Raw genomic sequence first — 14,612 nt, 5'->3', positions numbered from 1 at the left:
AGGCTGGTTTTTCAAAGCCTTTTTTCTTTAAATAAACATAAGGTTTCCATTCAAGCCCACATGTAACAGGCTTTGCCCTTAACAGTCAGAGATCACCAAATGGTTGCTGCTAGTATCTTGGAGTAGAGGCTTCTTTCACCCAGAATCTCAAATGGTTCCACTGCACCAATTCAAACAAATCAAAGACCTAGTTTAAAGTTTGTCAGATCAAATCTGGACGAAACATTATTCAAAACTTCAAGGAAGAAAAGGAACATTGTCCCTTTATATTGAGGGTTAGACAGCAGCCAGCTCTGCATACAATGTAAGAGAAAGGGAGTCAGGAGTCTGGTGTCCTTGGGAAAGGCTGAGCTGTAGCTCACGAAAGCTCATGCTCAAATAAATTGGTTAGTCTCTAAGGTGCCACAAGTACTCCATTTCTTTTTGCGAATACAGACTAACACGGCTGTTACTCTAAAAGCTGGGAACAATGTGGCTGAAGAGCGCTGTGGATGATGCTATGTCAAGACAAAAATGGGTACCCTCCAAGGAGCAGGAAGTAGCCAGGGAGGCAGCATGATCTGATGTACAGGGCACTGGACTGGGAATCAGGAGACCTAGATTTTATTCCTAGCCAGTGACTCACTGTAAACTTGGGCAAGTGACGTCTCCTCTTTCTGCCTCAGTTTCCATTTGTAAAGTGGGGATAACAATTTCTACCTTTCTCCGTAAAGCACTTTAAGGTCTATGGAAATAACAATAACGACTTAACTGTTAATATTTTTATTAATATATCCTGCAAAAGGATGGCAAAGCTGCTGCGGAGGAATCGATGCATAATCTAGCCCAAGGTCATTTAGTGAGTCTGTCAGAGCTGGGAATAGAACCCTAGCTGCTTGACTCCCAATCCTGTACCTTAACCACAAGGCATCTTTCCTCTGTTAATAGCCCTGCTGCTGGCCAGGCACAGGGGCTTCTCTGTCAAAGTGATCAGAAACCCTACTTGGCCAAGCACTGAGGGATCACAGTATCTTGGTAGGAAGAAAAGAATCTCTCAGTGTAAATCAACATCTGGTAAACCCCAGCTGTGTTTTCCAATGCTTGTACAGCAGAATTACCAAGCAGCAGCTGCCTGGCATTTCATAGACCAGATGGGCAACCTGGCAGGGCCATGTGGCATTAGCAGTTCTTTCATCTCCCTGCCTTTCTTGATCTGAATAAGCTTTAAGCATCTTGAACCTGATTCTCCACTTACTTACAACAGTGTAAAACAGGAATTACAAAGTCAATGGAGTTACACTAGAGTAAAACTGGTGTGAGACCAGAATCAAGCCCACTATGTGGAAAATATCAAAGCCTCTAAGGAGTCACATATAGCCTAGTCATTGGAATCCAGCCTCAGTTGAGCCACCACATATCAAGAGTCACGGCCCCATAGCAAGTATACAGGGATAGGAGTGACCCTAATGATCTGAGCTACTACAGGCAGGGAGACAGAAAAAAGTGAAAGACAGCTCTCCATGGTGAATCCTATTAGCCACAAACAGTGTTCATTACAAAGGGATACCTACGGCAGATTTTTTCTGCTAAGATCTCTACAGTTGAGAGAGAGATATCTATCATGGACCAAGAGGAACAGAAGAGCTGAGAGAACCACATTGGAGAGAGACTCTTCAATGCCAGAGAATTACTCTAACTTAAAAAAAAAAAAGGCTCTTTCCCTGGCACTTGGATCTCACGGAGATGGGTACTATTTAAGAACCTTCATATAAAAATGGATATAACAAATCCTGTTAATGCAATAAGACAGACTGTACATGCATAAAAGTCAGGCACTTCCCATCACAGCAACCACTCAGCTAAAGCCCTGCAGCGCAGGAACTATTATTATTTCCCACAACTAAGTGGCAATTCTGAGACTCTTTGCTGCTGTCAGGCAGTGGCACACTGATTCAGAAAAGATTCACACAGGGGTCCTGGAAGAGTCCTCAGTGTTTCATCCTCCAAGGAGGAGTCAGCCCTATGCAAAGACCATGCATGTTCTTCAAACACAAGCCTGGAAGGAGCAAACAGCCACTTTAGGCAACACATTGCTCATAAACAGCCACCTACTGAGTCTGTCAAAGGAAATGATCCTCCTACTTCCAAAGGAAAGTATGAACAGGGGAATAATTGTTGAACTTCAGCAGCATTAACTGCTTGGAGCTGTCAGGGCCTTTTCTGCCATGTTTACTGAAGCTCAGAATTCCCCATCAGTCTGAAGAAAAGGAGTACTTGTGGCACCTTAGAGACTAACCAATTTATTTGAGCATGAGCCTTCGTGAGCCACAGCTCACTTCATCAGATTGATGAAGTGAGCTGTGGCTCACGAAGGCTCATGCACCTTAGAGACTAACCAATTTATTTGAGCATGAGCCTTCGTGAGCCACAGCTCACTTCATCAGATTGATGAAGTGAGCTGTGGCTCACGAAGGCTCATGCTCAAATAAATTGGTTAGTCTCTAAGGTGCCACAAGTACTCCTTTTCTTTTTGCGAATACAGACTAACACGGCTGTTACTCTGAAACCCATCAGTCTGAAACATCCGACAGAAGTCTGTGCTCATGTCCTAAATAAGTTGCATTTCTTCAGTGAAAGAGGTGCTGAGTTGAGACCACATGGACTGCATCATAACAAAGTAGATCCTGTCCTCTAGGGTATAATCTTAATGTTATAATCTGCCACTTACAGCCACCGTGCATTCCCGTGCTGCCGTCCAGCTGTGGGTCTGAATTATTTAAAGGCTTCAAAGCGGCAAAAGCTGCCTTTACAAACAGCAGGGAAGCACCTTCACAGCAGACTATTCCATTAATGAAAAAGGAACAGGAGTTGTATAATGCCCATGGGAGAGCTTTCTGCATTTGAACATTAAACAAAACTCACTCTGCTTTAGATGTGTCCAGATGACATACTTGCAGCCTCTTGTGGCCTAGGGACTTTAAATGGGAAGGGAAACAGCCCTGAATTGCAGTTTGAAGGCCCCCTCAGCAATCAGGGCTTATGTTAGTCACTGAGAAAGCACCTTCTGACAGGTGAAACAGAACAGACACCAGCTGCAGAAGGGGCAATAATGGCACATTTCAATCCCTTCTCCTGGGTTAATGAGCCTGGTCCTTAGCCAGCAGGATGGATAGGGAGGGAAGGAAACAAAGGGAACCTACCCAACTCAGTTTACAGGCTACATGCAAATTCCCATGTGCAAACTGACTCCTGCTTAAGCCGGAACCACAGCTGCTCTGGAGGACTGCCTGTACACTGGGTGCATCGGAGCCCTGTGTGTGCATCTATATGCATACTAGTGAGTGGTATGCATGTGAGTTGTGTGTTTGTGCATAGTGTATGGCATGTTCCTCTTCCATGCACAGGTTTGGAAATGGAGCCCACATTCTGCAAGGTACATAATTCCAGTAACAGCCACCAGCTCACGGGAGAGATGTGCTATCAGAGGCACAGCAACAGTTAAGTTGGTATGGTGGCTCCTTCAGTCCCGCGGTTAGCCCATTGTGTGAAAGCAGGTCTAAGACTTTTTAGCTTGGACCTGGTTTTATACTCTACCCCAATGCTGAGAAGTTTCTCCCTCTCAGCGCTCCTGACATCAGCATGCTGGGTTGGCGTCCATCACCTTGACCTTTGCCTACACATAAGGGCTGCACAGACACTGGGGGACACTGTGTCCAAGCTGTGGGAGGTCTATAAACAACCCTTTTAAGGTATAAGAAAGTATAATAGAGGGAGTGTGTCTAGTGGGTCAGAGCGGAGGATAAGGAATAGGGACTTTTAGTTCCACTCCCAGATATATAACTGACATACTGTAAAATGGGGATAATGATACTGTCCCACTTTACTAACTTGCTTTTAGTTTAACTTGCAGTGCATGGGCTAGCCTAGTACACTCAGCTGCCATGAAGGGGATTTAAGGGGGAATCCCAGTCTTGTTTCTCTGCCCCATGGCTAGACCAAAGTGGGAATATTGGAGTTTCTACTATTAAACTGGGAGAGGAAAAGGTTTTTGTTTTTTTCCCATGGCTACCAGGACAGCCCCTGGATGATACCAGACAATTTGGGTGGGAGCAGACGTTGCACAGAGACTGATTTCTGCTCCCACATGGAGAACGCTTGCTTCATGGCCACCATCTTGGCTGACACCAGGAACTGAACAGGGCTGAAAGCAGGAGTCTCTACAGCTTAAGCTAAAGAACCCGACTCTCTAGCTCAGAGCTATAACAGACTGACATCCTTTGTAATGGGCACAGAAGAGATAACACACACTGACCAGTGGATTGTACTAAAACTGCATGTGTTTGATATAGGGTTGGGGTTTTTGGTACAGGTCAGGCAGGAGGGCCTGGTACAGGGATGCTGTATTGAGAAGGGGCAAGAGTATTTATACTGTTAAGCAGGAGGGATTTCAAAATGCAGTAGAGTATTAAAAGAGATAAATGTGGCCTGCCATGAAGCTGAAGTCTCAGGCCCTTCTTGTCCCCCCATTTTCTGTCTGGGCCTACTAAGCCCAGAAGGGACCTGTGTTTGTGGTGAGAATGGTGACAAAGAAAAGTCATGTGATGATGGGCCTTGGAGTGGATGAAGAAGCACTAAATACAAACAAAACAAGCCACACTACCTAGGAAGTAGTAAAATGTAACAAGATCATCACTTCCATGTGAGGAAGGAAACAGAAGGAAATCCTTAATTCCAGCACAACCCCCCTGTTCTCCTTCCTTCTCATCTTACAGACAGAAAATCCCTCCCTACTGTGGTCTATATGGTGCAGCATACTTTGCCCAAAGAACCAGCCCAGCAGTGGCATTTTTTAGTGGGGCAACACAGAGGCAAATGGCAATTAGACAATGTTCATTTAAACTAACTTTCTGTGCATCCTACAAAAGGCGGGGTATAAAACTATCCACTTCCTGATGTAGTCTCAGGAGTTGTATCTCAGTAACTTCTTGGCAGGTCTTACCCAGTGATTCAAAACTCACCTGGCTCCCTGCAATCAAAACAAGGAACTTAGACACACTTTAAAAATGATAGTTTCCTCCTGTCCAAGCTGAGTTTCAATCCCTGGCTATTTAACCTACAAAACGTGATGAAAAACGAACCACACAGACTACAACATGCCACCCACTCTCAATGACTCTGCATGCCCTTAAAACAGATGTACAGCCTTTCCAACAGCAATTCAAATACAGAGACCTACAGAGCACAAGAGGAGCAGCCAGTTTTAAAGGGTAACTGTTCCCTCCTGACCTCGCTGCACTTTATATTACGTTTTGATCCCAGAGTAAATGCTTCTGCAGCATTTTGCGCTGAAACTACCAGCAGTTAATTACCCACAGACTCTTCAAAACTACTGCAGATCTGCAGAATGCCAGCCGGGCTGCCCAGTATGCATCTCTTTCTCCCTTTCCAAGACAATTTCTCTCTCCCTGTTTCTTATTTAGTTCTGCGAAGCATTGGGAGGGACACAGCTTTATGAGAGATGCTATATAACAGAAAGCTGCACTGCCCTGTAAGGGTCTTTATGAGACCTGGGACATGCATTTACCTCTGAGAAGCCCTCTTGCAGAATATCCAGTAAATTCCCCCTGGCCAAACAGGCAAGCATTCTTCACGAGCCCGCCAAAGGGCCACGTTCTCAAAGCACACAGAGCAGATCCTCCAGCTCAGGGTGCGACCTCCTCCTCCTCCTCCTCCTTTCAAAGACAAAGAGTTGGAGCTCATCGGGGACCTTATTCATAGTCTCATATGTGCAGCCCGTTACTGCAAACAGGATACTTGAGCCAAAGTCAAGGCTCGTACTGAGCATGCTCATGAGGGAGCCACTGAGGGAGTAGCAGGCGAGATGTCACACGGTTCCTATAGAAACGACTCAGCTCACAGGATGGAGGCCCAGGAACCAGGGGGTGAACATCTGAAACCTATTTCCAGCCAGCCGCCCTGGGCCCTGCGTCTCACATGGCGCCTGCTGGTACAAGAGACTTTCAAACCTACCAAACACAGCTCGCCCTGTGCTGTTTGGGGGTGGAGAGAGCATGCAGGGTAGAGGTTAGCAGACAGCAGATTCCTGGCTTACTTAAGAAAGAAAAGTTAGACGAAAGGCTGGAACCGCTGCTAGCTGTAACTTTCATTGTTGCTGTGAAGCCATGGAGAAAAAGCAGAGCGCTCAGCAAACCCAGCTCCAGTACAGGGACAGGAAGCTGCAACCAGGCCCTTAGATAATTAGTTATATTTATACAGCACCAAAGCAGGGCTCTGTGTGCTGTGAGATAAAGTAAAGAGGTAAAAGGGAAGCAACTTCCAAAAAACAATTTAACACAAAGAAACTCTTCAGAGAAAAATTACAGCGTAACTCTAGCCAATCCATCAGACTTCAACCCATCACCATTGTCAAGGGGCACATATCAAAAAGGATGTAGCCTCCTGAATGAGTGCCACCTGGATGGATCTCTAGGTAGGTCCATAAAACAATGGGTTGCTCCTGCAAAGTCTGGCCTTTCTACTTTCACCCATTGCCTGACAAGCATTACAGGGTTGGTGGGTGATTAATGAGCCACTTATCAAACTACAGCCCACCCCCTTGTCAAATGCCCACAAAAAAAATGAAGAGTCTTACAGTGTGGTCAGAAGATTAGCAGATCCAGGCTCTTTCTGCAAAGATATGCAGCAATCCCAGAACTGCCCAGTGAAACTCAAACTGCTCCTTAGGATTTCATCATATGGTTTTGGCCATGCATTTGGGAGCAAGACAATAAATGTAATACACACTACTGTTTCCTGCCCAAATATAAAAAAGCAGAAGGCTTTGGAGTGGTTATCAATGCACAGATATATTATGCTTTGCTAGTGATCTCTCTAATACAGCTGGGTGGAACAAAATCATGGGACCAAATAGTATGCATTATTGCCTGCAAAAATTCAGAAACTCAGGCTACAGGTCATCCACCAACATTGCCAACCCCAAGCTTTCAAAAATGAGTTGGGCCCCAAAGATCATGAGAGTGGCTTAACAATCATATGATTTAAAAAAATAATACATTTTAGGTTATTTTTATTTGCCTTCTGGTTATCAATGTGTTCAAGCTTTTCTCCAACCACAATGGCTCAAAATTTACATTTTTTTAAACTATTTAATAAAAGCTGAGGTTCTTCTGTAATCACATGATTGCAAGGGCTGGGGCTTAAAGATAAATGACAACTATTGTATGACCCACAATAAAATCATGAGGGCTGGGAACATTACTTATGTGCACTCAAACACGTCCCTCATGCATCCTTGGTCCTTCCTGCTTTTGGAACACAAAATGGCCAACAGAGTGAATGCAGTTAAGATTCAATCACAATTTTTAATAAATAACATAGATTGGGCCTTTAGGTTTTCAAGCAAGAGCTAGATAAAAGGTCCTCCTGGGATAGAAACATGATCTCAGCTGAGAAATAATGTCCTCAGCTTTTGCAAAAGACATTATAATCAAACTCTCAGCTATTAATCTCAAAATTAGGCCCTATTTATGATATACTTTTTAATGCAAAAAGTGCTATATAGTAAATACATATTTGTAGCAGATATCTGAGCATTAACAAGTGAGAATATTATGGTCATCTCTCTGCATCAATTGAGTTTAAGACAAAAAACGAGACAGAAATGTAGTTAAGCAAAATCAAATGCATGCAAGTGCAAAGCACTCATCTGCACATAAAGGTGACAGATGTCTCAAGTGGTCTTTGATTTTTTTAAAGTTTGGTTTATGAGTTTTATAGCAGATTAAATATGATCCGCTCATAATTCCTACAGTCCAGAGATATTTTTCAGCTACAGGAAAGGCAGGCAGCCCCCAGCTCCAGATTTTTTTTTAAAAATGATGAAACAGAGAGAGATGATATTCTTGAACAGCTTGGAAATGTGGGGGCACCCAACAGTATTTAATCTGTAAAATATATTGTTCAAATAATGCCAAACCAAATTCACTGAGAAGAATTTTCCATTTGTCATGGTCCCAAGGACAACTTAGTGTGTAGCTTTCTGTATTAATATTAGGTAATGATGAAGCACCTTTATTAGCGCTTTCACCCCAGAGTCCAGAGACTGGAAAACATTTGAGAAACAAATTGAGATGCTGCCAGCTGCTTTGAGGAGTTAACTCTGCTGTTAAATTATTACAGACAGTTTGTAACCTTTCATTCAGCTACAGAAGCCATAAATGAGATCATGGCAGAGACTATTCTGGCTTGTCTGGGATGCAGATTCACTTTCTCCAGAAGTAGGTGTGACTATAAAAAAATCTAGAGTATAAACAACAATCCCAGGTCTCAGGGTGGGCTCTATATGGCACCAGCACCTTGAAAAATATAACAACCGGGGCCTGAAATAAGGGGTAGGCACTGGCCTGGCCCAAATACATACAGCATACTGTGCATGGTACACCTTCCAGGGCACCCTGGAGTGTGTACCAACACTGACAGGGCACATCATGCCATGCATGGAACACATTGCACAGCACACTGCAACACACAAAGTTCACTCCAATTGGAGACAGATGACACGGTTAACAGATTGGGTGTTTCACACAGTTGATAGCCTCATGGATTGAGCAGTTGTTTTCACACACTGACCAACAGAAGAGTCCCTGTACTTCCTTTGGAAAGCTTTGTGGCAGAATCACTGAATGGGAGGGACAGGCCTTGCTGTTCATGGGGTGGCTATGTCTTGCAGGCAAAGCAGAGTCCAGTGCAGTCTGGGGAAATGGCATTTTGTTACTAAACCAAATAGCTATCAAGCCTGACAAGCATCTCTCCACCCCCTCCCCACTAGGAATGTGTAAGCCGAATTGGGCATTTTCCTGGCATGATCCAAGGAACGTGAAGCCAGAGGTGTTGCCCATAATACTGAAGAGGTCCCTTTTAGTCCTCTCATTATGTGGCCATCCCTGAACAAGACAGAGGATTCTGTTCAGATGCACTTTGAGAGAACTGTGGAGAGACTCGGCTGGCCCTGAGCTCACTCAGTACGCTTCCAGATATTACAGACCATCTGGGCGATGAGCTCTCATCTGTCTACCCTGTTGAATCAACCTGTAAAACAGTATATTGGCTTGAAAAGATCATAAAGATTATAGACTTTCTGCCTGGTACCAGATGTGCAGGGAGGAGGGAGTGTCTAGAAGAGGAATAAAACAGCCCCCTCCAGTCTAGAAAACTGATAGACCAAAGTGCAGGATGTTCTTTTATGGTTGTCGGGAATCAGAGATGAAGCCATCTGTGGTTTCCATTCTGTAAACTGGTTTTGCTGTCAAACACTTGCTTCTTCACTGGGACTCTGACCCCGAAACTACAGAATTGTGACAATCTGAATGCCAGAAAGAAAAAATCAACCAAATGATGATGGCTGAACTGAGAGGCAATGGAGGATACTTGGCCCTTTATCTGTTTACAATCATAATTTAAACAGGGAAGATATAAGTGCATATTAAAAATACTGTATCTGTGATGGTATCTCCCTGATCCTACACTTTGTGGGTCACTGTCCTTTCAGACTGTAAACCTCTTGGGGGTAAGAACTGCATCTTCATATAGGTTTGTACTGCACCTAGCACAATGGTCTAGATGCAGTACAAACCTATAAAAACAATCTGTAACCCACCTAGCCCCCTTTTTTGTCCTATGACTGCAAGAGTGTTAACAGACCACTTCATCTTCAATGGTCCCGTAGAATACGTACCAACTACTTATGCTAAACAATCTTGTATTTAGCTGTGAGACTCTGAGTACCTTTCCCAGACCTGAAGAAGAGATCTGTGTAGCATGAAAGCTTGTCTCTTTCACTAACAGAAGTTGGTCCAATAAAAGATATTATCTCACCCACCGTGTCTCTCCAATGACCTTCAGAGCAGACATGTAGGATGTTAGAGATTTGTTGGTTACAGTGACCTCTGCTGGCCAGTTCCAATATAACCCTTGTGCTTCCATACCCATTGTCACAAGCATGAAAAGTACAATTGTTAAATCCCATGATCTTGCTTCTGGATTTCCTCTATTTGAGATGTGATTACATTAATTTAACAATTAAAATGTAATAATAATAATTACAAACACTTTGCCCTTCCATTGCCCTGTCTGTCCAAAGATTTCAAAGAGAGACAAGGTAGGTGAGGTAATATCCTTTATTGGACCAACCACTGATGATGAAAGCAACAAGTTTCAAACTGGACAGAGCTCTTCTTCAGCTCCATGTAACTCAAAAGTTTGTCTCTTTCACCAACAGAAGTTGGTCCAGTAAAAGATATTACCTCACCCACTTGGTCTCTCTGATATCCTGGGAACATACGGCTACAACTATACTGCAAACAAAGATTTCAAAGCACTGAACAAACATTAATTAATTATTCCTCGTGTCTACCCTTGGGAGGTAGAGAAGTATCACTGGAAGGACCAAGGAGCACCAGTGAGACAATACTTGGCTCCATCTCAGATCCCTGGCCCTCCCTGCCCAATATGCCATCTCTAGCAATGGCCATCCCTGATGTTTCAGAAGAAGGAAATAAAAAAAACCACAGGCTACACTGAAGAAAAAATCCTTTCCAGACCCCTGCAGGTGTCTAGCTGAAGCCCTGAAGCATGAGCTTTTAGGAACATAAGACATAAACCGGGAATGAGCCCTAGGGCTACTGAGCCCCACCCCCTACCATCATAAGCAACCCCATCAGACAATCATACTCTTAAATTTGTCCAGCTCTCTCTTAGAACTAATTTAGTTGCTTGCCCACACAACTCCTATTGTGAGGCCGTTCAGAACTTCACCCCACTGAGGGTTAGAAACCTTCCAATTTCCTGAATTTGTTCATGGCCAATTTATAGCCATTTGTTTGTTTGCCAACATTGTCCTTTAGCATAAATAGCTCCTCACCCTCCCCTGGTATTTACCCCCATAATGCATTTATAGAGAGTAATTATATCCCCGCTCAGCCTTATTTTGCTAAGCTAAACAAGCCAAGTTCTTTCAGTTTCCTGTCGTAAGAGAGGCCATCCATTCCCTTGATCACAGAAGTAGCCCTTCTCTTCACCTGCTCCAGTTTAAATTCATCTTTCTGTACTATGGGTGACCAGAATTGTATACAATGAGTCAGTGGCAGAAACAGAAAGAGAACCCAAACCTTCTGACTTCTAGTGCCCTTGCTCTCACTGCTAGATCACACTCCCTCCATATTTAATAAAATTAAACAAAACAAAGTCAGAGGTATTCTTGAAACTGTCATAAAAGGAGAAATGAAGGCAAGTGAATCTGATGCTGAAAGTATCTGAGGCTATCATAGCCCTACCGTGCCCCATCATTACATTCATTAGCTGCCCTGGCATCCAACAGAGAGGTTTTCTCCTGGGCAAAATAAAGAGTATTGGAAATTTACCGAAGGCTCAGCATGCTGAGTTGTACTGCTAGGCACCACGTCCATAGGAGTTCCCATGTCAGCTTCCACGAAGCTAGATCAGAACGCGTTGGAATGGACCAGAAGATTCTCCCCTTGGAAACCTGAGGTGAAGAAGGAAATGCGTTAAACACATGGAAAACAAACTTTTTAGGAAAAAAAATTCTACCTCTAATGCTTCAGGGGAAAGCAACCCTCTCCTCCCATCCCCTGCAGCAAACACCTGCGAGGGGCTAGGGACTCAGGTAATGGAAAACTAACAAACTGTCTGCCTCACAGGCAAAACCAAAGCATTTATGAATATGTATCCTGCAAATGGTGGGTCCTTCCAGAATTGTCTAGAATAATCAAAGCACCCATGCACTGTGACTGCTATAAGGCCTTTAATTATACTCTGAAGCCTCAGTACTTCCAAATATACAGGTTTCAACACTTCAGCTTCAGTACTTAGTACTTCTAGTGTCAGTGATTTACAGAAATAAACAGTGAGTTAACAGTAAGTTTTTGTGGGACCAGAGTGAAGGAAATTTCCCTCATAGGTGAGGGTGCTGCTTGAGCTTGGAACATATTGGGTTTGTATTCTGTCCACCATTTGTAAAGTATATATAGTGAATTGAATGCTTCCGAAACATGTGTAACATAGAGACTACTGGTCACACTGGCTCATACTATATAGATTTCACAAAGGATCGTTTAGCCTTCATGTGCATGCAGGAAATGCCATCCAACTTCAGTAGGAGCTATATATGCCAAGCAGAAGGAAGTCTGACTGTGGGAGCCAAAGCAGTACCACTCCCTATAGTCTATTCTCCACGGCATTGTCTGATCTAGTTATAAATGACCCAAGCAATGGGTCACTTCTTTTAGGAAACTATTCCACTGCCTGTTAAGGAATGTTTCCTGATATTCAGCTTACATTTTCATTTGTTTAGGCAGGTATGTCTACACTACGAGGACTATACCGGCACAATTATGGCACTGTAGCTACGCCAAGATAACTCTGTAGCGTAGATGTGACCCACACCATTGGAAGGGTTTTTTCCATCACTGTAGGAACACCATCTCCCCAAGTGATAGTAGCTAGGCCACATTCTTCTGTCAACTTAGCTGAGTCTACAGGGGGGTTAGGCTGGCATAGCTACGGCACTCAGGGGTATGGATTTTTCACACCCCATGAGTGACATAGCTATATCAACTTAAATTTTAAGTGCAGAGCAGCCCATAGTTTCCTTCCTTTAATTATAATGATACCCTCTTTACTTCTTAAAACACAGTTCAAAATACACATTGTCCGGGGCTTCTGGGTCAAGGAAACCTACCAATCCCACCCATCACCAGCACCCATCACCACAGAGCATCTATGTGCTGACATACCTATGGTACTTTTTAAAACCTCCTGCTTTCCTTCCCTTTGGTTTCTCCCAGGCCTCCAGGGGAATAACATTCCAAACGCACTTGCCACTGTGGCGCCTGATTCATGACAGCAAATTCGATGGCAATAACATCACGATGAATATGAGTTGCCTCCTTTGAGGCAGACAGGGCTGAGACTGAAAGTCCAAGGACAGAAAAGGAGGTTGGTGAGAGGTTGGAGGTATGAGGAGAAGCTGCAAAGGTTCAGGCTTAGCCTGCATAGCAGAAAGGAGGAGAGGTGGGGAACACCCCATCCATAATTAGACCACAATGAAGGTACAGGTGGCCTCACTGGGGAAGTATTATTCAGAGCTATGGAGGAGAATGTCCCTGAGGGTTGCAGATATTGTTGTCCCAGGGGTATCATTTCCCCAGCGATCTGGGGCACAGGGAAATGTCCTTGGACACATGGTGAGGGGATGGGGATGACACTGGGTTTGTGGTGGGGGATAAGTATCACTGGGTGTGAAAGGTAGAGGGGTGTCACTGAGTGTGTCATATGGATGTGTGGTGGAGGATGGGATGGTGTCACTGGCAGTATGCATGCTGGAAGGTGTTCCTGGATATATGGTCAGCTGTCACTGGGTGTGCGTGTGGACTGTGTGGTAAGGAGTGACACTGGGTGAGTGATGGGACACTACGCGTATCCCACTGTAGGTGGTGGTATGGGGATGTCACTGGGTGTGCAAGGGGGCGTGTGTGTTTGTGTATGTGGTAGAGTGGTGTACCAATTTGTAGTGGGAGGAGAGGGGTGTTCCTGGTTGTGTGATAGGGGTGTCACTGTCTATTGGGAGAAGGGAGTGTAACTGTGTAGGGTCACTGGGGAGTTGGGGTGTCACTGGGTGTATCAGGAGGAATGGGGATGGGAGATCACCGGGTGTATGGCAGGAAATGGAAGTGTCACTGCATGTGTATGGGGAAGATGGAGATGGGAGGACACTAGGTGTACAGTGGGTAGTTGGGGTGTCACTGGGTGTGTATTGGACGGTGCAAAAGAGTTGGGATGGTCACTATATACTTAGTGTGTGGTGCAGAGGTCACTGGGTGCGTAGCAGGAGGGGCAGGGGATGGGGAGATCACTGGGAGTATGGTGGAGGGCTGGGGAGGTTACTTGGGTGTATGGGGGATTGGGGTGTCATTGGTTGTGTCCGGTACAAGGTTGGGAGTCACCGGGGGGGGGAGCTGGAGAGTGGGGGCTGTGGGGTCAAAGGGTCTAGTGGGATCACTGGTGGTAAACTGGGGGTATAGTGGGTGGGGGCTGGGGTGAGTGGGGATGAGATCGCAGGAAGTCTCTGGGGGGTCCCTGGGGGTATAGTGGGGGGGGGGGCTAGGGTGAGTGGGGATGAGCTCACAGGAAGTTGCTGGGGGGTCACTGGGGGTACAGGGGGGTGGGCTCACAGGAAGTCGCTGGGGGGTCACTGGGGGTGTATGTGGTGGCTGGGGGCTATTGGGGGGTCACCGGGGTATGGGGGGGTGGGCTCACAGGAAGTCGCTGGGGGGTCCCTGGGGGTGTATGTGGGGGCTGGGGGCTATTGGGGGTCACTGGGGGTACAGTGGGTGGGGTGAGGGGGGTAGGCTCACAGGAAGTCGCTGGGGGGTCACTGGGGGTGTATGTGGGGGCTGGGGGCTATTGGGGGTCACTGGGGGTACAGTGGGTGGGGTGAGGGGGGTGGGCTCACAGGAAGTCGCTGGGGGGTCACTGGGGGTGTATATGGGGGCTGGGGGCTATTGGGGGGTCACTGGGGGTACAGGGGGGTGGGCTCA

General features: G+C 45.4%; 1 protein-coding gene across 1 annotated transcript in view; it reads right to left on the bottom strand.

Moving 5' to 3' along the window:
- The window catches only part of DIXDC1 (DIX domain containing 1), a 57,091-nt gene extending 51,468 nt beyond the window's left edge, over positions 1-5,623 (bottom strand). Inside the window, exon 1 of the mRNA XM_077839821.1 lies at positions 5,564-5,623. Coding sequence (XP_077695947.1) covers positions 5,564-5,623 — 60 coding nt within the window. The remainder of the gene's footprint in view (positions 1-5,563) is intronic.
- Between the last annotated feature and the right edge of the window lie 8,989 nt (positions 5,624-14,612).

The sequence above is a fragment of the Eretmochelys imbricata genome, chromosome 22, assembly GCF_965152235.1.
Source record: "Eretmochelys imbricata isolate rEreImb1 chromosome 22, rEreImb1.hap1, whole genome shotgun sequence".
NCBI lineage: Eukaryota > Metazoa > Chordata > Testudines > Cheloniidae > Eretmochelys > Eretmochelys imbricata.
Note: the sequence above shows the minus strand (reverse complement) of the source record. Positions and strands in the feature narration are given on the sequence as shown.